We start from the raw sequence: 25,975 nt of genomic DNA, 5'->3' as shown, positions 1-25,975 counted from the left end.
CTTTTCTTGCATTTATTTATGTCATTGTGTTCTCATGGGTTCTTTTTTATTCAGTGGGTTATATTCCATTGCAATGTGTATTTCTTTTGATGTCGAAATAGTCCTAGACTTGGCCCCAGGGGTAGTCTCCTCGAGTTTCAGTGTTATTTTGATATGTGCCCATCATTCTTCGAGCACTTCCTTGCATTCTGACACAGTAATATGTTTCAGACTCATCATGTACTCTGTCTACTCCAGCCCCAGAATTAACCATTTGTCTAACACACCTTTGTTCTGTCCCATGAACAGAGGTATTTAGAAACCAAGATCTGAGAGTTAGTTGTGTTCTTTGCCACTGGTACGCCACTGCTTCTTGACCTTCTCAGTGAACAAGGAAGGCTAGAACACATGCACACAGAATATAAATGTACACACATATGCAATGTGCTTTCATACATATATGTGTACAGAAACTTAAGCATGAATACACACATACATCCACATCTTTTTCTATGCCTGTCTATATGCATGTTTATATATATACATATATACACCTAACCTTGAGTTAATACTGATACCTCCAAATCCATTTAACACCACAAAGTTATTCTAGTTCTTCTTCATTTCATATTCATAATTTCCTTTTCAACAGTGAAAACACTGATTCCTATTAATGTTAATGTATGTACTAATTTGCTCAATCCTAGTGTACACAGGAAGTAGTTTTGGAATTGTTGACTGTACCACTGTGAAAAAGAAACGTACCTGCAAGTGTGTATTTAAAACACTGTAATTTGGGTGTGCATGCTTAGTGGGATATAACCCTAAATGGGAGGAAACAAAAATTTTATGTGGTTTTTGGTAATTGTGTTTTGGGAAGATTATAATGGTGCTGTTTCTCTGAGACTGTTGCCTATATTGTGGAGTAACCTAATGAGTAATGCCATTGATGTGATCAAGAACTGAGCTTTTAAACATTGTTAAAAAGCGATACAGATATATGGCAAATTAAATTTAAATCTCATAGTTCTAAATTTGAATTTAAAATATCAGTATGGCCTCCTGATGTATTTTTGTCTTATACGTGCATATAGGTATATGTACTGTATATACACAAACACTTCTGGTTTTGCCCATTGAAAAGGTCTAGAACCAATGACTAACCTTGTAGCAGCAGCACCTTAGAGCATCCAGACTGTTGTCTCTAACTGCCATTTCCCAGTGAAAGAAACTAGGGCTCCTTGAAAAACGTGCTGAGTCCAGTTCTGGGTCGGAAATGTCCAAGAGGAGCGTGATGCGCGTTGCCATACAAGAAAGCGAGGGAGCCGTCAGAGACCACCGGCCCTTATGTAACGTACAGACACGAACAGACATGCCCGTGTCTCTTTGTCTGTCTGTAAGTTCATACATTCACACGTTCTAACCATGAGCTCATCCTGTCCTAACACCAGTGTTTATTCTAGTTTTCCTCCTTCCCATAGTTGACTAGGTTGTGTCAGAAGAACTCAGGAGGCAACTTGAAGAGGTCTCCCAGGCCCTTTTTGAACAGCAGTAAAAATAGAGCAGTGCAGTAAAACATTGCATTTATATTTAAATGCAGCTTTATTGTGTTCCTTTGAAAAGTAATAATAAAAGTCTTCCTTGGTCACTTTTGGGGGGTATTATTTTGGAAACTGATTAAATAAAGAGAAAGAATTGAACATTTAGCTTGTCTGTCCTATATGAACTGTATGTCAGGGTAAACCAAAAATTTGATGAGGGGAATTATAACCCCTAATGAATTAATCTAGGCAGTGATCATCAGTTCAAAATAAAGACAATCAGACATCATGTGCCTCTTGATGGAAATTTAACACTACCTATAAAATACACTTGCCAAAAATGAGATCTTAGCCTGATTAAGTCTCAAAATATAATTTCTGGTTTAGTGGAGATACAAGGAACTGAAGGACCTAATCCATGACACAGCCAGAATGGAGAAGGCAAAATGTAGACTTTGAGAAACTGTAAGATGGATATCTGATCTCTTCAAAAAATTAGTTGCGTTTGTAAAAAAAAAAAGATCAAAGGCATGGAATATCAACCACTTACAACATATGGTGTTTATTTGGATCCTGGTCCCAACAAGCAAGGGAGATAAGAGCTTTATGAGATAAGCAGGGAAATTGGAACAGACTGAGGCTTAAATGTTTTGCAGTATGGCGATGGTAATGTTTTATAGAAGTCCTTATCTTTAGAAATGCGTATCGAAATGTGTAAGGAAGAAGCAATATGCTGCCTCAGGTTTGCTTCATAATAATCTTGGGGAGTGGAGCCATAATAAAGACGAAACAGATTGTCCCTAAGAGGTTATTATACTTTTTTCTACATCTGTGTGTGACATTTTCTGTAGTAAAATGACAAAAAGTTAAAAAGTGGTGCTGCCAACTCTGAGGCATTCCCAAAAGAGCAGGACAGCGCCTGGGATTGAGTGCCTCCATGGAGGTCACAGGCCAGGGAGGGGAGTGAACCGTGTTCTTCTCACCTTGGCACAGGGCAGTCACCCAGTAAATAGTGGGTGACGCAATAAGTGACCTCGAAAGAACAGCTGACATTTGGGCGAATTCTGTTCCTAACTCAGTCCTGTGCCTCATAACTGTGAGATTTGACCACTTACAGCACATGCAATTTAAGCATTTCCCCATCTTCGGGCCACTGCCATTGTGTCTGGTGACGCGATGTACGTGATCCTCCTTCCTTCCTAGGCTCAGGCCCGTTGTCACCGGATAGGCCAGAGTAAGGCCGTGAAGGTGTACCGCCTGATCACCCGGAACTCCTACGAGCGAGAGATGTTCGACAAGGCCAGCCTGAAGCTGGGGCTGGACAAGGCCGTCCTTCAGGACATCAACCGAAAGGGCGGCACCAACGGGGTGAGTGTGGCGGCCCCGCTCGGGGCCTCTCTAGATTCTTCCTGCCCGCAACCGTTTTGAGGTTGACTTCCACCGAACTAAGTCAGGCCACACCACCCTGCTGGGTAATTCCCTGCAGTGGTGGGTAGTTCGCGATCAGCTCTCTGCGTTCGATAAATGGATGAGGGAAATCTGCAGGGACAGTTGTATGGTAGGGTTGCCTGATGTGCAGAAACAGTTCAGTAAACAGTTTTTTACAGTGCACATTACAAGTCAGGAGATCTTAACGCTCTTAACTCTGAATTCAATCTGTTGTCACCACGCTTTATCTCATACTCCAGAATTTGTGCTCTGCTGGGGGGTATGATGGAATGAATTTTATCTATATTCCCAAGGTCCCTAACAGCCCTTGGCATATTAAAGATACTCATGTGTGATAGTCAGTGAATAAATGAATGAATAGCTTAGCAGCTTGAAATATGGCTGTTATTAAAATCTTTTTTCCCCTCGGGGGGGGGATAAAAATCGCAGTTAAGATTCTTAAATTGTATCGAGGTGTAGGCAGACAAAGCAGAACATCTCCTGAATCTCTGGGCTCGGGGCATCAAAGGTTGGGAATTGAAACCGTCTAGATGAGTCCTCTTTGGTCCAGATGGTCTGTGTCCTCTTAGCCGTGCATGTGTTGCTGAGTGTAATACTTCATGTCACCAGTGCTGCGAGTCATGGAATTCCCTCTTGTGGTTGATGTAAGGAGAACCAGATTCTTAATTAGAACCAGGAGAGGGTGTTTTGAACTCCCATTTCCTGTTTTCAACAAGCAATTGGGAAGATCACACTTGGCACAGCATCCTTTCTTCAGTTGAGAAATGACATCATTTCCAATACCAATGTATTTATTTAATAATGAAGAAATCGTTATTCTTTAGCTTGTTTGGTACATCTGGAGGTTTTTACAGATACAGACTCAAACTAAAATATAAAACAAACATTAAGCGCATCCTCTTCAATGGGGTATAGTTTTAATGGCTTGTGACATTTGATAATAACCAATGTCCCAAAGAATGCGAGGCCATTGGACCACGTGTTGGGTATTATTCCGGAGCTCCCTGTACAGGACTGTCTGCCCACCCTCTCCGTAGTTCTCCTGAGTGTCTTTTTCTGGGTCTTCATTTCTAAAGCTCATTGTCCATGTCTTTATTCTTCTGACATGTGCGGTTAGTCAGGGAGCTGTGTTCTGAGTCACAACGGCCGGATTTGAGGCTGGTTTTTTCCTATGCATTTTCTACTTTTTGAGTAGCCTTTGGTGACCTGTCCAGGTACAGCAGCTTTCAAAAATGGAGGTAGAGGACTTGCTCCGGAAGGGTGCTTATGGAGCCCTGATGGATGAGGAAGACGAAGGCTCCAAGTTCTGTGAAGAAGACATAGACCAGATTCTGCAGAGGCGAACGCACACCATCACCATCCAGTCTGAAGGGAAGGGGTCCACTTTTGCCAAGGTATAGGACCTTCTCTCCAGAGTTTGTGTTGGGGGGAGCAAGAAGAAGATTGTTTATGCTCTGACCTTGTTATCCAGGCTTCTGATTCTCTAAATACAGACCATTGAGGTTGTCTGGCTGCACATTTATTTTGTGTGACTGAGATACAAGTTCTTAGAGAGGGTGTCAGTAATGAGTCAGAAGCTGTGGAAAGAAAGCACCGACCTTCCCCTTGGGGAGCTGGTGCCCCGTGGGCAGGTGGGGCGCCTTAGCTGGCAGTGCTCGCTGTTCACTGCGCACAAAGGCTGCTCTGGACCCCGGCCTTGACTCCTTTGCAGAGCACTCCCTGATCCACATTCCAGTGCACACGGCAGCCCTCAGACTCCAGCAAAGGTTTTGTTCATTTCACGAGAAAATGAGATTTTATGAGGAATCCCAGCTTCCAGTCTCGGCGCCTCTTTCCTGTGCCCTGCAGGGCGCTGGGTCTAGAATCAGCTCCCCAGACCGCTTATCAGATCTCGCTCAGGTTTCCCTGACCTCGGGCTCCTGGAGCTTGCTGACCTGTCTGATTAAATCTTCTGTTTGGTCACTAATGTGGGTTGTTGTCAGCAGGACATTTTGTGCTTTCTAGCCTTGGCTTATCTTTGTCCACCGCATATTGCCCACCCAGTGCCTCTTCTGTAGCCGACATTCGGTAACTGCTGAACTGAGGGAAGTTTTAAGAATTAATTCTTTCACGGGGAACTAGGCATCAAGTAACACATTTCCATTGTCTTCTTTCTCCCAAGTTTAAGTTCAAAAAAATGATCCTGTAAAATGAATTTGTAATTACCTCACCCAATCTTTTAAAACAGAGGAACAACTTTGAGACTTTCACTCACATTCATTTTGGAGGCTGTGTTTGCGTTTCTGCTGCATTTAAAACCACATTGTACTTTACTAATTTGTACTTTGTCCAAGCACAACGTTTTAACTGTTGTCTTCTTTACAGGCTAGCTTTGTGGCTTCAGGAAATAGAACAGATATTTCCTTAGATGACCCAAATTTTTGGCAGAAATGGGCTAAAATAGCTGAACTGGACACCGAAGCGAAGAATGAAAAGGTACAGCAGTAAGAGTGTTTTATTCCGTTGCGCGTTTCACTGATGTCTCACAGAACCGTAAATCCCCACGCGGCCCGAGTCGTTGTTCACTCCTGAGCCTTGACTCTCAGGTGAGGTGCTAGATGTGACACACCGAGAACACGCCGAGCACGTGGGCCGAGCTTCGTGAATGTTAACTGTCAGGATTTAAAACGACCCAGTGGGATATGCCGGGCACCTGGGAAATCGGGCCAAGGCAGGTAGAACTGGAACTGGCCACCCAGGTCAAAGTGAGCTCTCGGACGCAAGCCAGCATCCCGTCCCTGGCATGCGACCGTTTTACCTCTGTTTCACCATTCCTGTGGAAGAGAGCGCCTCTCGTGAAGCCCAGGAAGAGGAAGAGAGTGTGATAAGGCAGGGTGTTGGCTTCGCTTCCCTTCATTTAGTATCTTGACTTTTTCTATTTCTATACAAAGAGAGAGAATGGTCTTGAAATAAAACCACAGTTGGAACACTGGCTCCGCCCCTGACTGGATGTGTGCCTGTGGGCACGGGACCTGCCCTCACTGAAACGGGCGAGGAAAGGAGCTGGTAGTGCCCACTTTGCAGGGCTGGGGAATTTAACTGCCTAGCCTGCAGTGAGGCACTCCTCACTTGCTAGTCTCCCTCCCTCCACCTCTGACCCTGTCGTCTCACTTGAGGATGAGTAAGCATCACTTTTTCCTTGTCTTCTCAAGTGAGTATTGAGCTCTTGTGGACCCACAGACCCCAGAGGCAGGTCCTGCTGGTGCCTAGCTGGTTCAGTAGCCAGCACCCAGCATTAATGCTTCTTCTGTAGGATCACCACAGGCTTTCTCCAGATAGGAAGATCCAACAGTCCTTTGTCACCTGTGTTTTACAAGGTCACAATCAAAAAGTCACTCTGTATGCAGGACAGATGGCAAAGGGGGGAAGAAAAGGCTTGTGCCCTGTAGACAGGAAGAAGCAGTAGGAGCGTTCCAAGGTGGGAAGGAAGGTGATTGAAGCAGGAATGACAGAAATTTATCTGGGCTGCATAGATAAGTATTCAGGAGCTCAGCCTACCTTCGAGTACAAGGTGGAAGGGGAAGGAAGGGGTGAGAAGCATGAAGTGATGGAGACTGGAGAAGCAGGGATGGTTGTGGCCCGGGGAGCCACCTGCATGAGTGAGAGTCCTGGATATGTTCTCGGTGAAAGACAGGAGGTTAGTATGTAGTGCCAGTGGAGGGCAGAAAAGGAAGCAAGAGGGGTGTGTGCGTGTCTTCAGAAAGTTGCTGAGCAGATGGAATTCTCCCACTTGCCCTGTCTCCAGAGCGCGGACTGCCTCCGCCTGCTGGGCAGAACAGCTGGGGCGCACCACTTCAGCCTGTGTTGTCAACAGCGGACTGCCACTCTGGGCACTGAGGGGCCTTGCCTGCCCATGCCCATTCGAATGACTGCAGGGACAGCAGATGGTGGCGGACAGCTCTGGGGGCTGGGGAGCATGGCAACTTCAGCGAGTCCCAGAGAACCCCCTCTGCTTGTGGACACAGCAGGTGTGGCGGGGAGAGCCCTTCCTGCTGGACGATGGGCCAGGGGGTGGTTCTGACCCCAGTGAGTCCTGAGTAGTGTGGACAGGCTGCACTCCTGCCTTGCGACGCAGGCAGAGAGAAGCAGGGCTTTCTCCCCAGCGTCTCTCTGTTTCTAGGAGAGCTTAGTGATCGACCGGCCTCGCGTGAGGAAGCAGACCAAACACTACAATTCCTTTGAGGAGGATGAACTCATGGAATTTTCAGAGTTAGACAGCGACTCTGACGAGAGACCCACAAGGTCCAGGCGCCTCAACGACAAAACCAGACGCTACCTCCGAGCTGAATGCTTCCGCGTAGAGAAGAACCTGCTCATCTTTGGGTGGGTATCGGCTTTGCCTGTGTGTTGGTTTTCAGTCCCTGAGATTTATCCAGTGTGTATCTCTAAATACCTCTGGAGTCGTGGGCTGGTGGAGGCTCTGTTGGAGCAAGAGAGAGCTGTGCTTTCTGCCGGTGGCCCTCCCCGCCCCCTACCCCAGCATATTGTATGCTCTGTTGCCGTATTGTAGACATGCCATGATTTTCTCTCTGTGCTACTTATTTGCTGCCTGGTACCAATTTCCTGCTTTTTTACCCCAAGGATATATAAGTAGTCAGTGCACAGATGTTACTGCTGAGACTCTGGCTCTGGTAGAAATAGGAGATTTAGCTTCTAGGAGCTCACCATTGTTTTTGAATATGCAGCTGGACTCTGTTTTAATTCCCAAGTTTTACTCCCCGCTCCAAATATTTTTGTTCCTCTCTTTCTGACAACCTAGTGACCCTATAAAGCACTTTGTGTCCAGCATCCAGGCCACCTTGGTGACACTTGGTGTGCTGCAGCACTCAGTCCGCCAAGGCCTTTCAGGACAAAACCCTCTGGGTAGTTAATACTCCCAGCAGGGGACGAGAAGCTCTCCTGGCCCCTGTTTGTCCTGCAGTGTTGAGGGCGTGTATGGCCCTTGCCATCTCCAACACCCGCTGTATTTCCGCTCTCAGCTGGGGCCGATGGAAGGACATCCTGACCCACGGGCGGTTCAAGTGGCACCTGAATGAAAAGGACATGGAGACGATCTGCCGTGCCCTGCTGGTGTACTGTGTCAAGCATTACAAGGGGGATGAGAAGATCAAGAGTTTCATTTGGGAACTGATCACACCCACCAAAGATGGGCAGGCCCAGACCCTCCAGAACCACTCAGGTGAGAGGTGGGCCGAGAAGCACAGACTCTCCTGCACCCCCTCCCTCTTCCTGTGGTGGTCCATGTTACTGTGTTGTGAGGGGCCTCTCGTTCTCGGCTGTGTTCCAGAGTGTTACCTGGGGGACAAGATGACGATTCCTTAGTCCTCCCTCAGAGTCTTCCAGGGCTGCCATGTTGTGCTGTTTCAGGACTAAAACACTGCCCACGTGCCAGCCCTGCCCCTCACTTGTGCATCACAGGGGTTCCTCCTCGGAATCGGGGGCTCAGCTGTGTGTCCGTGGTTTGTTTTTACATTTCACAGTGCTGTCTCCACTCCACCTCTGTCTGTGCCTTTTCTTGTGCTGTGTTCTCCTTCCCTGAGCTTGGCCACGGCTCACGTTCAGGTTTCAGACCAATTATTCCTGATCCCTGGCTAGGTTGTAAGTTCCCCAAGGGCACAGGTTATGGTACACCTTTCTTGATCTTCACAGGGTGTTTGGTAAAATCTACTGCCCGACTGAATGGTCCTGGGGTTTACTGAGTGGGGACTGGGCACATCTTCGCGTACAAGCACTGTTTGGTGCACTGTTGGGGGCGGGGGCTGTTGTTGAGGCTGCCGCACACAGCCTACCTGCGTCTTTGCAAGCCCAGTGCAGCTCCGTTTTAACGTCCATGTTTAAGCTGCCTTGCCTCACGACCTGCCTTTCTGTTTCAGGGTTGTCTGCTCCAGTCCCCAGAGGGAGGAAGGGGAAGAAGACAAAGAACCAGCTGCTGCTCCCAGAGTTAAAGAATGCAGACTGGCTGGCCACCTGCAACCCTGAGGTTGTCTTGCATGATGATGGCTACAAGAAACACCTCAAACAACACTGCAACAAGTGAGTGTGTCCCTCTGCACCCACTTCTGGAAGCTGTACCCACTGCCCAGGAGGAGTTAAGGCACTCAGCTACAAAAACAGTGCCAGGTTTGCACATGGATGTTTGCATCACCGAACATGTATCTGTTAGAATTAAAAGGACCCTTGGAAACCTTATCCAGCTTCCTAGGTCATGCAAGAATTATATCCCTGGCATTCTGAAGGCAGTGAGAAGGCCTCTGCTTACATACCCCTGATTGTAAAGAGTTTAGTACCTTAGCCCTGACCAGTGCGGCTCAGTTGGTTGAACATCATCCGGCAAAGTGAAAGGTGGCTGGTTCAACGCCTGGTCAGGACGCCTGGTCATGCCGGGGTGGTGGTGGGTTTGGTCCCCCACCAGGGCATGTACAAGAGGCAACTGATCGATGTTTCTCTCTCTCTTTCACCCTCCCTTCCTCTCTCTCCAAAAATAAATAAATAAAACCTTATGTACAAAGAGTTTAATATCTTATAATAAGAGGTTTGCTTAGTTTTTCCTTCTTTCCTGTACCATAACATCAACCTAATGAATGGTTCTGTAATTGTTATTGGGTTGTGGGGGTTTTTTCGTACAACAGATGAAATCCAATCCTTTCCCTTCATTCTTCCAACTATTTGAAGATAGGTTTCCTGCCCAATACTGTAATAAAACTATTGTACACAAAAGTTCAAGCTCTTTGGGCCAGTCGGTCTTGATCTCAGTTCTAAAGGCCACATGCCATTGACAGCAGAGCCTGACTGGTGCAGGGCCCCGTCACGTTGATGTGACTGAGTCAGAGCCACCACGTGGGAGACAGGAGGCTGGCTGACCAAGAGGACTTGCTCATGACAGACCTGGAGTGGCAGGCCTCCTGAGGACTCCGTTGTAAATATTAAGCACCCATTATTTCTTGACCAAGTGAGATGTCTGATATAGATATATGGTATTTGGGGAGGAAAGTTAATTTGGCAATAATTAGCAAGATGGAGTACGTAAACCTAGAGCTGAATGGCCAACCAGAAGAGTTCTGTGATAACTTAAGTGTTGATCATAAGGACCTAGATTAGGGCGCTTACTGTGGGATTGGGGGGAAGGGGCCAAAATGAGACACGGGACTAAGGAAGAACCCGTAGTGTGTGGGGAGGAACACAAAAAGCAGCTAACTCCACAGAGTGTCAGCCTCACAGGCTGGGAGACTGGCAATGTGTGTAGCCACGACAGAATGAGAATCGTTTTATTCACTGAAAGATGAAGCGCAAAGCGAAGGACTCGGCTTTGCCTTGTTCAGTCCCAGCAGCAGCACTTGGCCCTTCCATCCACAGCTGTAGGTGTGGGTCAGAAGCACCGAAAACAGGCTGAGCTGGAGAGGCTGGCACAGGACTTGCCTCTGCACCTCTACAGAGGTGATCACAGGTGACCACCAGAACCAGTTTTGGCCTTCAAGGAATTTCTTAACATTTCTCGCCACAAGCCCCAAATCCTTTCCCGAGTGCATGCCTGGCCCCGGGGATCAAGAATAATGCAGTAAAGCACGTCTCCCAGTTCCAGTTGGAAGATGCTGGCTGCCGTGCACTATTGTGAATCTAATGGAGGCCACTCTCCTCTTTAGTTCCGGCCCAACAAGACCTAGAGACTCAGACTCAGTGCGGGAGTTCCGTTGGGCGTGTCCTGGCAGGACGTCTTCCAGCCTCTGAGGAGCCTTCCTACTGACGGGAGTGTGCCGTTTCTCAGCAAGGCTCATTTAATTACCAGATGATTCTAATTAATTGTCCTTCTGTGTATTAAATCTAAAATCTGCTTCCTTGAAACTTCCACCCCTTGATCTTGGTTCTTGGTTCTATCCTGAGATGCAGCGGAAAACAGGCAGAATTTCTCCAACATAACTGGCCCTTGAGTTTCTAGATTATGATTTGTCTTAACTAGCAAGTTTACTAATTAAGGTGCTAATTAATTAGCAGGTTCATTAGCTAAGGTGTTGGGGTGTTTGCCACCCCAGTAGCAGGGAAGCGCTAAGACAGGCTCTGGGGTCAGGGCTGCCTGGATGCAAGTCCTCGCCCCACTGCTGGCCAGCAGGTGAACTCTTCACCCTCTGTGTGCCTCTTCTTCGCCTAGAGAATGGGATTAGTTGCAGTTTCTACCTCTTCGCATTATTGTGAGGATTAAGTGAGCTAATACTTGTTGGCACGTAGTACTCAAAGCATTGTTTGTTATTAGTAGTGTGGTCTTTAGGGCCATGAATTTATCATCTAAAGAACTGTAAAAAGTTAAGAAGCAGCTGCTTCAAAGCTAAGCTAAGTGAGGACAGTGATGGTTCGTTTAGGACCAGGGGTAGTGACTGGAGGGGTTGCCAGGGGCCTTTGGGGGAAATGTTTGCTTCCTGATCTGGGTACTACATGCACATGTTTGGGTTGTGTTTGGTTTGTCAAAGTCCCATCAAGATTTAAGTTATGCAGAGTGCACTTTGGGGAACTATATTCCCTATCAACAAGCTTTTGTATAAATAAAGAGATGAAAGAAAAAGCAATAGTGTCCCCAAAGTATGAATGGGTTTCATTTGGCTAAGGTAAGGGTGTTCCAAACAAGCTCCAGCTGGGATCGTCATCTCGCTCTGGGAGGAGGTGACTTTCCAAAAGGAGGTGTCCGTCTGTCCACTGAATTGAATTGCTTCTCATAAGACGTGAATAGTATTGGCTTTAAATTCTCTTCATTCCTGCTGTAGATACTACCAAATGTTAACACCTTGGCTTCTCTTTACTTCAGTAGAGACAGGTCTGTGTATCTTACGTCTTTAGGAAAGCCTTTCTCGGACTGAGCTAGATCTCAGCAGACAGGAACTCTCTACCTAACACCCTCGTTCTGGTTCCTACTAAGGCTGCCAGCGAGGTGGAAAGATCAGTGATGGTTGTAAATGCTTACATTCTCTGAGTTTTTTTAAAAGGAAGAAAATTCAAAAGTATTTGAGTTGATTGCCAGATGAGGGTGAGGAATGGTGTACCAGAACAGCAAGGTTTTTTCCATCTAAAAGCTCCCACTTTGTGTGTGGCCACCTACAACTTGAGCCCATAGTGGCACTTTCTTCCTGCATCTAAGAACTTACACTTTTTTAATTTTTTTAAGTTGTATTTATTTATTTTTAGAGAGAAGGGAAGGGAGGTAGAAAGAGGAGAGAAACATCAATCAGCTGCCTCATGCACACGCCTCAACCGAGGACTGAGCCTGCAAACCAGGCATGTTCCCTGACTGGGAATCAAACTGGCAACCCGTCACTTCGCGGCGTGACACCCAACTGAGCCACACCAGTCAAGGCAGAAATTACACTTTTTAGAGGCCTCAGTCCTTTATTATTAACATCTTTTGAATAGGTAATAAACAGATGTGTTAAAATTCCAAATGATAGGTTTTCTCCCACCTCCAGTGCCCCCTTGCCCTCTCTAAAGGCAACCACTATTTAACCCGACTCTTCCAGAGACACTCTGTGCATGGGGTAGCACAGGCGAGTGTCCTCGTCTTTATCTCCCCCAAAATACGTAATACACTTTGCATATTGTTTATTCCTGAAAATGACACGCTTTCTATTTCCTTCCTTTCTCTTTCCTTTCTTCCTTTCTTTTTTTCTTTCTCATTTTGAACAACTTATGTAGAGGTCAGTTCCTATATCAGTATATGTAAATTGGCTTATTTTTCATCTTTAGTAGCTAGCCTTCATTTTTGAGTGGTATCGAGCAAGTTACAGTTTTCTTCCAAACCTCTTTGCAGCTCACCTGTGACTATGGGGCGCGTCCTGGAAGGTGTCCAGGTTTTCTGTGCCCACCTTCACTTCCGCCCTGATTTTGCATCAGTGAGCCTTTTCCTCCCTTGACCCCACTGTCATCCTCCGTGCTCTGACTTCCTCGGTGGTGTCATTTCACAGTGAGGCCGCTGTGGGCTCCTCCAGAACAGGGTTAAACCGTTGGCTTATGTCACGTGCCTCACAGTACCCGGCACAGTGCAGGGTACACAGTGGTTTCCCAGCAGATACTTGCGCAATGGCCTTGCCTCAGACATGTTTGGTGCGGCCAAACATGAGTGTGGCCCATGCAGAATCAGTGAGCTGCGCCTCTCAGGAAAAGAGACGTTACTCTCTGACACTGTTGCCATGAGAAGGACTTTAAAATGTTCCTCTAACCATGTATAAGTGAAACCGTTAAAAGCATCATCACTCAGCCTGACTCAAATTCCATAAGCTCGTAAACTGGTAACCCGCCTCTTGGAAGGCAGTTCTGCCTAAGTGGCCATTGAAGCAGTGAGTACTCTTTTTAAGGACCAGGAGGAGTGGTGTTTCTGCTGTCCCTGTACCTCACGTGGCTCACAGGGTGACTTAACACGGGGGTCCCCAACCTCTGGGCTGCAGACCAGCACGGGTCTGGGCCTGTTAGGAAGCAGGCCACACAGCAGGAGGTGAGCTTGGAAGTAGTGCATTTGACTCATCCCAAAACCATCCCCTACCTGGTCTGTGGAGAAACTGTCTTCCACGAAACCAGTCCTAGTGCCTAGTGCCAAAAGGGTGGGGGACCACTGATAACAGATGACTGGTGACATACATTTTCTTGTGTAAAATGGGGGAATCATATTACTAATGACATGGGAAAGCCCCGAACTTCCCTGTGTCAGCCGGGGGATGGATGACAGTTCACAGGCAGCTCCTGTTTTCTAATGTGTTTGCGTTGTCACATGTTTACCTTTCATAGGGTACTTCTGCGAGTCCGGATGCTCTACTACCTAAAAGCCGAAATACTGGGAGAAGCAGCTGATAAAGCATTTGAAGGAACTTCTGCCAGGTGAGACAAGCTGATCCTAGCTCTCAGTGGTAAAGTGTTGCCATAAAGTGCGCGTTCCTGGAAATGGGCAAATGTGCCTGTGCTTCCGGAGGCCTGTGTTCCCACTGGGCCCATAGTTACCCAGGCCGGGGAGCAGGCAGAGATGGAGCAAGGACAGTTCAGTCAGGTCAGCTGCAGGAAACCAGGGAGGAAACACTTCCTTGGAAACAGCTTTTGGGGAGGTTTTAAGTTAATTTTTTGTCCCGGCAGTTGTAAAATCTTTTTCAGAACAGTCATTTCACTGCCTGAACTAATCATTGTAGAATGAGTATTAATTACTTTGATATGCTTGATCTTAAACATATACACAAGAAATTCTGCTTGGAATCCCATTCTTGGCCTCAGTACTCTCTGCATGTGATGCTTCGCCTTTATTTGCTAATCTCTCACCCCCAACCTGTTTTGATCTCTTGCACGTTGGTCTTGTAGTGTTTCCAGAGCTGTAGAATCCTGTGGGAACCTCCCAGCATTTGGGGAATAAGGCTGCCAAACTCCCAGCTTCCACTTGGTGAAGCTGTCTTTTATTTATTTATTTATTTAATTTAATTTATTTTAAGATTTTATTTATTTATCTTTAGAGGGGAAAGGAAGGAGAGAAGGAGAGAAACATCAATGTATGGTTGCTTCTCATGAGTCCCCTGCTGGGAACTGGCCTGCAACCCAGGCATGTGCCCTGACTGGGAATCGAACCGTGATCATCTGGTTCGCAGGCCCGCACTCAATCCATTGAGCTACACCAGCCAGGGCGTGAAGCTGTTTTATAGTCCCAGTCCATAGGTGGGATGCCAGGCAGCCTCCTTCACCCACCCCCCATGTGTAGTTTGCCCCAGCCCTGTGCAGTGCCCGTCATTCCCAAAGGACACCGGAAGTGTTGTGACTGAACTCTGCCTTGAGATTACCTGGGTGGGACTGTGGTTTCTGGACACTGACGGTCCTGTCCATGGGGCAGTTTGTAATCCAGAACCATCATCATGGTGACTGATAGAACCTACTCTGCTTTCTGTAGCTACTATAGTCACTTTTAGGAGAGGTAGGGAGGTTGAGTGTTTTGGTAAAAAGGTTCAATTTGTGAGTCATAAATGCAGCAGAATTCAGTCATATCATTTGTATTATGCGTTACCTGGCACAAGTCCCCAGACATGTGGACAGATGTAGAGAGGTGGAAGCTAGGTAGAGCATGGAGAGTGTGAGTCCAATGCACATACTCTTCCCTCCTCTCTGTCTACTTTCCTCGATCCTAGCTCTCCCTGGTCTCATTCAGTTTAATGTCTTATTGTAGAGAAGTTACCAATAGGAGTGAGTAATAGTTGGCCCCAGGAAGTCATTCAGCCCGTGGCTGAAGTCATTCAGCCCAAGTCATTCAGCCCACTGCTCACCCCATTCAGTGCAGTGGGCCCTGCCATGGAGCCAAACAGGGACCACTGCCTGGAGAGGTGGGATACTATCCCATAGGGGGAGCTGGGCCTGGCAAGGGACAGTCAGTCCTGTCACAGTAAGTAGAACCTGATGGAACAAGAACCTTCAGATGCTACAGAGGAACCATCCCAGGAGCTGGGGGGGTGGGAGAGAGGAGCCCTGCAGGTAGATGTTCCCCCGTGTCCAGACAAATGAAGACAGTGAGTCTCGAGTCTGCGTGAGCTCTCAGAACAAGGACAGAATTCAGAGAGGGGCTGATGGTACAAGCCTGCTAATCCCTTCGCGTCTGCTCTGCAGGGTGAGTTATTAGCCTCACCTCAGCTAGGTGCAGTGCAGTATGCGATCACTCTTGACCCTGCAGACCTGTGGCCTCTGTCTTCTTAAGGGTTCTCCTCACGTCCCTGCATGTACCAAACCCACTGTCCCACTCTCAGATCGTGCCTGATATCTCTACATGTTGTGCCAAGATGATTCGGACACTTGTCTTTTCAGCACTTGATCGTGGATAAATTAAATCAATCAAGGGGTGTTCTCCCTTCAGATAAACAGTATGTAGATGGATTTTGCTGTGGTTCTCAGCTGAAGGCGCACATCAGAACTACCTTGTACACGCAGGTCCTGAGGCCCCACCCCAGACCTACTAAGTTCTCCAAGAGGTATGTCAGGCAGTCTGAGGTGGAGCCTAGAAGTCAAGTACACATGCGGGGATAGCCCGCTAGGTGAGCCCGACAGAAAGCCCTGTTTAAGAAACCTTGGCCCACAGCTTTCTGCCTCCTTGTTACTTTGCATCTAAGCATGTAACTAGGCATGGGGCTTAATGCCAGGGTCCAGCCAGGAGCTCTTATGTTGTTTTCTGTCAGTGTTCAAGGAACCCTGAGTTTACACCCTTCCTTCCACAGGGAGCTGGAGGTGCCTCTGCCCGACATTGACTACGTGGAGATCCCGGTGGATTGGTGGGATGCTGAGGCCGATAAGTCTCTTCTGATTGGCGTGTTCAAACATGGTGTGTATTTCGGTGAACGTCTCCCCTTTCCTCAAAACTCCACAGTCCTGTTGCAAGTCCCTTAGAAGGTAGAGCCTTACCTCTGCCCTCTTGGAATTTCAACCAGGTGAATGTGAGCCATGAAATCGCAGTGAGTGATAAGGTCAGTGGGGAGCTTTGTGAGGGTGGCTGTGGCCATGGAGACCTTGTGTCCTCCACGCACAGGTCTGCACCCTCGGGCCTGGGACCGCCCCATGTTCTTCTGCTCCTGGCATCCCAGCTTCTGGCAAGGTGGCACCTATTGTTTTCTTCCTTCTTTTTTTAAATGGTGTTTTTTTGTTTATGCTATTATAGTTGTCCCTTCTTTTTCTCACTTACACCTCGTTTTTCTTATGGAAAGGAATAAATGAGGGAAATGTTAAGGTTTTAGCATTTCATATGTACACAGAATTCTAAGGTCATTCCAGATAACCTCCATATTTCTGGTTTGCCCTGTTGGGTGTAAAATTTGAGACTTGAAGATGGTGTGGTCATCCTTTTCCTTCCTTTTTTTTTTTTTAATATGGTAAGTAGGAGACGAGGGGGACCGAGAGATTTCTGAGCAGCTTTGAAGCAGAAATAAATGCCCTGTCTGTCACTTCCGGCACTGCTTCGAGCACCTGCCCTTGCTTTCAGCCGACGGTTAGACGAGTAATGAAAGTGCCAGGTGACAGTCACTGTTGTGTGCTTGGTGTGCACCTTCTCTGCCTGGCGAATTTACTGGAATTTTACACTGGGTAGCAGGGTTTACAGAGGGAAGGGTTTGTTACACCTGGCTTTTGCTGCCAGTTCTGCCACTTACTAACTGGCTGGCTGGCCTTGGGCACCTCCTAAACATCTGTGATCAAATTACTTACCTGCACAGGGGATACCATCAAAACGACAGACCGGGAGAGTCGTTGGAAGGTTAAATAAGACGCTGTAGGTAACCTGCCTAGAACAGTGCTTGGTGCTGATGCACTGTTGCTTGTCACTCGCCTTTGGAATGTAAACTTTCTAACACCCCGTGAGGAGAATTCTTCAGCTCTTACAGGCTCACCAGTTGCATTTCCTCCGTATCTTCGGGCTTCACATTCATGGATTCAACCAAACACAGATAAAGAATGTTTTTTTAAAGACCCAGAAAGTTCCAAAAAGCAAAACTTGAATTCGCCATATGCCAAGTACTGTGCTTAATCCTGCTGTGGCATCTATGCAAGGATCGCTTATATGCAAATGCCATGCCATTTGAAACAAGGGACTTGAGTGTCTGCGGATCTAGGTATCCTTTGGGGTATCCTAGAACCAAACTCCCCTGGATACCGAAGGATGTTTTAATGAGGAGTCCCCCCAAAACTGGGATGCTGGGGTTTCAAGTGCAGGCTTCGGGATCGAGGCCTGTGCTGCCGAAGCTCTCTGTCAGACCACTGGGGCCGGGCTAGAACAGGGCTGCCACCAAACCGCCTGTGGTTACGAGAAGGCCCTCTGTCCGCCCCGAGGCCTGTTGCAGAGGGGATGGTGGCTGTTGAGTGCTTGAAATGCAGCTAATAGAAATGAGCGATGCGTTTTTTGTTTTGTGTAATTTTCATTAAAGTGGCCATGTGTGGCTCCTCTGTTGGGTAGGTAGTACAGGGCTAGAACTCAACTCTGAAGTGGGAAGAAGCAGCATGTGACCTCCCTACTAAGCACAGGGGACTACAGTGTAATTGAAACCTGGTTTAATCTAATTTTGGAGAGAACCTAGAAGTAGACAGGCTGCTGGAGGCGACCACGTTCTGGAACATCTGCACTTGGTGTGTGCAGGAAAGTCTACTGACCCTGCGTCTCATTTTAGTGATGGCTTTGGAGCACGTTGCCAAATCCCTGACTGAGACGACGTGGTGTCAGAGGACACACCTGTAGTCCCAGCAGCAGGGCAGACAGAATTTAGGTGCCTCCTCTCCCTCCCCCAACCCAGCACCCTGACCGCAGACATACAGAAAGCCTCAGTGAATTGTGACGGGGTTGCACTACCTGCCTGAACCTGAGAGACATAAAGGCAGTCCCCAAATGGAGAGGTCACTTAAAGCGAGAGACGAAAGCTCAGGAGTTGGTAGGACAGCAGACCAGAGGCAGAGGGTCTGGGCGTTTAACACCCACACTGACACAGGAAACGAGCCCCTACAGGAAAGGCGGGCGAGGAGAGGCTCTCTGACTGGCCCGGGGAAGCAGGCTAGAGGAGTGTGCTCCTGAGAGATGGGGCAGTGGGGACCCAGAAGAGGGATGTGGTGGGAGGTAGAATGAGATTGACGTCAGAGGGTGAGACCAGATGTTCCAGGCAAATACCAATAGCCAAACGAGGGGAAACCTGGTACGGCAAAGCCACTGTCGTACGTCTTTAAGGTAAAAAGTGTAACTTGGGACGCAGAGGGTCAGTACACGATGACGACAGGTACAGTTTGGCAGGAGGATGTAAAAGAGGGCAGGACGCCGAGGAAGCCCGAGACCCTTTCTGTCCTAGGAAAGGCAGGTTAATGTTGGCGCCACACCTGCGAGTTTCGTGACCCTGATCAGGGTGTAGGGTAGTGAGATTAATCTGGTCAACTCGGTGAGGTCTGAGGCCACTTCAAATTTGAAACTCCTCTGCTCTATGAAGCAGGGGTTTTGGGGGGATCAGAGGGAGTGTAAGGTAATTCCTAGGACTTCCCGAGCACACCTGTGAGACCTTTAGATGATGCATTGCTCATTCCATTCATACTCTCCCAGACTGCTAGTTGAGGTGAACTTGGCTGAGGGGCAGATGCCAGGAAGGTGCTGTGTGCAGTGTGCCCTTGGCGCACATCATAGTATATAATGAGTTAAGCGGACACCCTATGAAGATGGGGAGAACCGGGTGCTGGGGGACTGGTCCTGAGCCACACATGTGTACTAGCTCCCTCTTGGATAGGACTGGGCCCGCTTGTTTAGTTGGGTGGTAACATTGAATCAGCCTAGACTTTGTTAAACAAATGGCTGTGGTTGGCTTCATGGGCCCAGTCTCCTCCAGAGTCTAAATCAGATCCTCTCCTGGCTGGATTGTTGCCCTTCAGGCAGCCTGTGATCCTATGTCCATCATCACCCTATGGAATAAGTGACTAAAGAACATAAAGCACCCTAGCGCCTCCTGTCATATGTCTCATGTGGGCAGCATCTGTCATCGAGATAAAGCAGTCACTGGGTTAAAAAATGAGCACTGTAACTCCGCAGAGAAAAATGGTGCTGCCTGCATGGTGGAGGATAGAGCTGTGTCAGCAGTGACAGAGCAAAAACAATATGAAAATGACATCCAACAAAGTAAAATCAAGTCTGTTCTTTCCACCCACCCCGGCTGTTTCTTGTGAGATATAGCATCTTCCATCACGTGTGACGGGTCTCTGTGCATACGACAGAGCTAGAAATTGACTGTTTGCTAGGAGCAACAGGGGCAGGGCTTTGGTGCCCATGAGGAGTTCCCACCCAGGCCAGTGTGATGAAGTAGATTTGGGTCTTTTCCATGACCAAATCGTGTCTCAGTGTAAGATAACATACACTGGATTCAGTGAAATAAATTATTGTGCATGGACTTTTTATCAAAGTAAAGGTGTTATTTTTTCATTGTTTTGCCTCCCTTTTGAGGTCTCTCTCAAAAACTTTCCATCGGTTTTGACTTTGAGGATGTGATGAGGGGCAATTCCAAAGCCCTGGCCAGTGGATTTAGGATTTTATACTTAGGTGAATACAGAGGCAACAAACCCATTTTAATTTACTAAACAGCCACAGTCCTCTTTATATTTCATCCCTAGCATCCATCACTGTGTTCGGCTTCCCTTTTTCACACATGGGATAAAATTAGACTGTAAGCAAACAAGGCCTCTGCAGGAAGCAGCAAGGTGTCCAGAGTTGGGGGGTGAGAGGAAGAAATTGTAAAATCAACTGCCTGATTCCCTTTCTGTCCAGAGAAGCAAACGAGTGAGAATTGTATCTGCACCTGTGTGTCAGACACACAAGGTTAATACAGGCTTTCACTTCTGGCCAAGCACTGCCCAGAAGGATCTACTTTAACTCAAGGATCTTCTTCATCTGAGAGGATACCTTAAAAGATCCAGTTCATCTTTAATGAGTACTTTTGTTTTGTTTTTACTTAGTAAGGGGAACAGAGTGACTGTGCAGGGCCCCAGGCCGATTCGGTGAGTTCTGGCCTGACTGTGGACATTTCGCATTGCTCCCGAGCAGGGTACGAGCGGTACAATGCCATGCGGGCTGACCCAGCACTTTGTTTCCTGGAGAAGGTTGGGATGCCGGATGAGAAGTCACTGTCTGCAGAACAGGGTGTTGCGGATGGGACCTCAGACATTCCCGAGAGGTGAGAGGCTGCGTCATAGGCCCACTGGGATGTAACATGGCATGCCATGACTCTGTGACCCCTCCCACATGTGTCTAGCACACTGACAGTCTCTTTCTCACAGTCTGGCTTCTCCCTTAAATCTTGCCATTCCGGGGTGGCTTTCCAAGGTGGCTGCTTTGGTTACACCCTGTTATACCTCAGGCCTTTTCTTTGACCCGACGCATTTTGAACCAGGAACCAGTTCCTGTCCTTCGTGGGTTCCCCAAGCTGCTCCCTGTCCTCATCTCTTGCCTGGCTCAAAGGAGAACTGAGACCTCTCGGGCCTGGCAGAAAGTGAAGAAGAGTCACAAGCGCAGCTTCCCGACTCTGGGATTCCTCAGCTGGAATCCCAGCACCGTGTAAGGGTTGCGTGGTCCGTGGCTAAGGTGGGGTTGGGAGCCACTGCCTGACGGCCATGGCAGCTAAGCCTTATTCCTGAATTGTGTGTGAAAAAGTGTGGAAGCCTCCTCTCTGCCTGAATTTTATTTACTGTTGGCATAACCTCCAAAGGAAAGCTAAATGAACTGTCAAAAACTGGTTCTTTTGCTTTGTGTTTGGTAAGCTGTTGACCTGATCTTCTCCCCCAAAGTGGCTTATATTGCTTTTCATTGCCTGGGGCCCTGGCCAGGCCTGGATGTGAGAGTGTGGCATTTCCAGGAGCCCTGTACTACCTGCTAAGGCTGAGAAAAGAGTGAAATGGATTTTTCGTCTGTTCTTAGCCCTGCGTAACACGTTGGCTGTGCTAACACCCTCTGTCCCAGAGGTGTCTCCTGTGGGCAGAGAGGAAAGATGCAGCCGGGGGATGTTAACAGATGCCCAGTGGCTGGCGTTGTTTGATTCTCCGGATCAGGGAAAACACGCCTGAGTGTGAGGTGCCTGAGTGTGGCATAGGGTTCGTTTTTGTGGAATGGCTGTTCTTCCTGTGGTCAGGCAATGAGAATAGGAGATTCTCCTGTCCCCGTGATCTGAGCAGCAAAGACAAGAGTATTCGAGACTGGAATACGCTAAGGCAATTTTAGAAGGAGTTGTGAAAAGCAGGTAGACATCAGCAATAGTTAGGAATCTCACAAGAGAGAAGACATTAGGCGTCTGACCTAGAGGCATGTGACAGATGGTACAGAGGGCAAAATGTCCTTTCTGGGAAGTTTCGGCAGAGCTCCCTTTCGAGGAAGTGACCGCTGCCCAAAGTAGGTGATTCTGTGAGGAGATTCATCCTGCTGCAGCTTGGGGGTTGGCACCTGAGGACTGGCTCGGTTTGCATAGCCTTCGGCAGCATCTCCTTTTATCAGAGCCAGGTACTCAGACAACCTTTGACGGGTGGTGATTGCTTCTCTGATGGAATCATCATGGATGAGCTACTCGACAGCTGAGTCGATGCCGAAGTCTCAGCTGAGTGGAGGTCCTTGCCCATAGAAGTTAGGACATTGGGAAAACCAACACTTTGAGGCCTGTGAGGAAAGGGAATTACTAATATTGTTTATGCTCTGTGGTTTAGGGGGTCGTCCTACATGTACCCTGGTTGCCAAAGAGCTCCTAGGTGTTGTATGAGGCCTTTTTATTTATTTGCTTTTACTTTTATTTAGAGGCAATGCGGATAAAGAAGACAACACTGAAGACAAAGTAGATGGCCTCCAGAAACAGACGGTGAGTCACACGCACTGTTTGGGTCGTCCCAGCCATCTGTAGTGTGAAGGGACGGGTCCCCCTCTCAGCATTGGTCTTGGGGAATCTGACTGCATTGTGTTTTCTGCAACATTTTGTTATATAGATCATGGACATACAGACTGCGTTGTGTGTTCATTCTGAAGAAACTTTTAACTTTGAGGTACCTAGATTCTAGGTGTGATCCCTGTACCTTTTATACCCATTTCCTCACCTGGGAACCAGGGTGCTGACCTTGATAACAGCCCTGACATTGCCGCAGCCACCGAGGTCCCTCATGTTGTCCTTTTAGGGCTGCCTCTGCTCCCCCACCATCCATCATTGTGTCGAACGAGAGGGATGAGAGCAGGCATCCTTGCCTTGTTTCTCATGTTAGGAGTTAGGCATTCAGTTTTTCATCGTTAAATATAATGATAGTTGTAGGTTTTTTGTAGATGTCCTTTATTGAGGATGAAGATACTCTCCTGTATTCCTAATTTTCTGGTATCATAAATGGATATTGAATTTTGTCAGATACATTTTTTGTACCAATTAATATGGTTGTGTGATTTTTCTTATTTAGCCTATTAATATAGTAGTTTACTTTGATTGACTTTCAAATATCAAACCAGCTTTACATCCCTGGATAAACACCACTTGGTTATGGGGCATGGTTTTTGTTGTTGAATTCCATTTGCTACTAGATTCTTAAGGATTTTTGCATCTCTGTTCATGAGAAACGTTGATCTATGGTTGTCTTTTGGTGCTGTCTTTGTCTGGTTTTGATCGAGGTGATGTTAGCCTCATGAAGTGAAGTGGATATGCCCTCTCCTCCTATTTTGTGGTGGAGGTTGTCTAGAATTGGTTATCTAGAATTTAATTTTTTAAATGTTAAGTAACATTCTCCAGTGAAAACATCTGGACCTGGAAAACCCCTTTGGGGGAGTTTTTAAAGTATAAATCCAGTTGTTTGTTTTATATTGGATAAATTGTGATAATTTGTGTTTTCAAGAAATTGATCTATTTCATCTGAGTTGTCAAATGTGTATGTGTTGAGTTGTTCATAATATTCTATTTTCCTTTTTATATCTGCAGAGTTTGTGGTGAAATTCCCTATTTCCTGATATTGGCAGTTTTCCTTCATTTGCCTTGCCAGAGATTTGTCTACTTTATCTTTTAAAAGAACCAACTCTTCGTTGCATTAATTTGCTCTCTTGTTTTTGTTATTTTTAAAGGATTCTACTTACTAATTTTTAGGGGGGATGGGGGAAGAAAGGGAGGAAGAGAATCATAGACGTATGAGAGATACATCAATAGGTTGCCTCTTCACACCCCCGACTGGGGACCCAGCCTGCAACCCAGGCATGTGCCTGTGTCCTGACTAGGAATCGAACTGGCAGCCCTCAGTTCACAGGCCAGCCCTCAGCCCGCTGAGCCATACCAGCCAGGCCTGTTTTTCTTATTTTAATGGCACTGATTTCTGCTCTTTATTATTCCCTTCCTTCTACTTGCTTTGGTTTTGTTTTCCTCCTTATCTAGATTTCTGGGGTGGGCACTTAGATTACTGATCAGAGACTTTCTCGAGTTTTTAATGTGTATGTTCAGTGCTGCACATTTCCCTCTCAGCATTGCTCTAGTTGTGCCCCACAAATTTTACTATATTTTCATTCCATTTCCAGTTTATGTATTTAAAAAAAATTCTGTTGAGACTTCCTTTTTGAACCATGGATTATTAGATATGTATAACTTAGTTTCCAGTGGAGACTTACCCATTATTTTTCTGGTTTTGATTTCTAGGTTGATTACATTGTGTTCAGAGAGCATGCTCTGTATTATTTCAATTGTTTTAAATTTGTTAAGGTTTGTTTTATGGCCTAGGATATGGTCTATCTAGTATGTTCTATGGGCACTTGAAAAAAATGGGTATTGTGCTGTTGTTCAGTGGTGTGTTGTATAAATGTCACTTTATTTTTTTTTTAAGATTTATTTTACTTATTTATCTTTAGAGAGGAAGGGAAGGAGAGAGTAGAGAAATAGCAATGTATGGTTGCCTCTTGTGCATCCCCTGCTGGGAATTGGCCTGCAACCCAGGCATGTACCCTGACTGGGAATCGAACCGCGATCCTTTGGTTCGCAGGCCCGTGCTGAATCCACTGAGCTACACCAGCCAGGGCTAAATGTCACTTTAGATTCTATTGGTTGGTACTGTTGTGGAGTTGTGTGTCCTGGCTGATTTTCTACCTAGTTGTTCCATTAGTTTTTGAGAGCAGAGTATTGAAGTCTCCAACTATAATTATGGACTTGTCCATTTCTCCCTTCAATTCTATCAGATTTTGATTCACATATTTTTCGGCTCTGTTGTTTGGTATATACACATCCAGGATTTATGTCTTCTTGGTGGATTGACTCTGCTATCATTATATAACGTCTCTGATAGTTTTTTATGCTCTGAAGTTACTTTATCTGATATTATTAGAGCTACTTCTGGTTTCCTTGATTAATGTTTATATCATATCTTTTTCTATCTTTTTACTCTCAACCTACTTTTATCATTATATTTGAAGTGAGTTCCCTTTAAACAGCATATAAAATGTCACATTTTTTAATGCATTCTGCCAGTCTCTGTCTTCTGGTCAGTATGTTTGGCCATTTGTAGTTACTGTCAATTGAGAGCTACAGGCAAAAGTCTGACATTTTATTCTTTTCTCTGCTTTTGAATTCTGTTTTCTTTTTCCTGCCTTTCTCTGGGTTACTTGAATATTTTTTTACAGCTACTTTTTGATTTAGCTGTATCTTTATTGCTTTTTAGTGGTTATTCTAGGTATTTTATTATATATAGCTACTACGTCACAGTCCACGAGTAGCTTCATTTTACCAGTTCCGGTGAAGTGTAGCACCTTGTAGTAATTTCTACCTTTCGCCCTTCCCAGTTCATAATACAACTTAAATATTTCTTCTGTATACATTTAGGATCATATCAGACATTGTTTTAATTTTTGTTACAACTGTCAAATATAATTTCAGAAATGCAAGAGAAGTAAAGTCTACTTTATTTGCCCATATTTTTGTAGTATGTTCTTTCTTCTTCATGGTGTTCCAACCATTCTGTTCAGAGAAATTCCTGTAGCCATTCTTTTAGGGTATTTCTGCTGGTGACAGTCCCCTTAGTCTTTCTTTGTCTGAGATGCCTTAATATTCCCTTCCTTCCTGAAGGAGAGTGGGTTGGTCAAAAAGTTCATGTTTTTTTCCATGAGATGGCTCTAGTAGTACTTAATTGTCTTTAACTTTATTTGAAACAATTTTGTTAGGTTGTGTTGTGACAACTGCCATATTGGTATGCATTTAAAAAAATCAAAATTGGTAAATTTTTCTGTGGCCATTTTAATATTGAAGATGGAAGAAAATTTGCACATTTTCAGCATATTATGCTTTATTATTTCAAGAAAGGTAAAAACGCAGCTGAAATGCATAAAAAGGTTCGTGCAGTGTGTGGAGAAGCTGCTGTGACATCAGTGGTTTGTGACGTCTCATGCCAGAGATTTTTCACTGGATGACGTTCCACCATCAGGTTGACCGGTTGAAGTCGAAAGCGATCAAATTGAGCCATTAATTGAAAACAATCAATGTTATCCCACCCGGGAG

At 46.3% G+C, this 25,975-nt stretch overlaps 1 protein-coding gene across 1 annotated transcript in view; it reads left to right on the top strand.

The window, feature by feature from the left end:
- CHD6 (chromodomain helicase DNA binding protein 6) overlaps positions 1–25,975 on the top strand; it is a 169,964-nt gene that overhangs the window by 114,326 nt on the left and 29,663 nt on the right. The window contains exons 18-27 of the mRNA XM_037044086.1: positions 2,724–2,888; positions 4,184–4,363; positions 5,334–5,444; positions 7,129–7,331; positions 7,988–8,187; positions 8,882–9,041; positions 13,767–13,856; positions 16,211–16,314; positions 20,542–20,671; positions 22,276–22,336. Coding sequence (XP_036899981.1) covers positions 2,724–2,888; positions 4,184–4,363; positions 5,334–5,444; positions 7,129–7,331; positions 7,988–8,187; positions 8,882–9,041; positions 13,767–13,856; positions 16,211–16,314; positions 20,542–20,671; positions 22,276–22,336 — 1,404 coding nt within the window. The remainder of the gene's footprint in view (positions 1–2,723; positions 2,889–4,183; positions 4,364–5,333; positions 5,445–7,128; positions 7,332–7,987; positions 8,188–8,881; positions 9,042–13,766; positions 13,857–16,210; positions 16,315–20,541; positions 20,672–22,275; positions 22,337–25,975) is intronic.

This window comes from Sturnira hondurensis, unplaced genomic scaffold (genome assembly GCF_014824575.4).
Source record: "Sturnira hondurensis isolate 20B ecotype Veracruz unplaced genomic scaffold, ASM1482457v3 Scaffold0004136, whole genome shotgun sequence".
Taxonomy (NCBI): Eukaryota; Metazoa; Chordata; class Mammalia; order Chiroptera; family Phyllostomidae; genus Sturnira; species Sturnira hondurensis.
The sequence above is the reverse complement of the archived record's forward strand: the minus strand, read 5'-3'. Positions and strand labels throughout refer to the sequence as shown.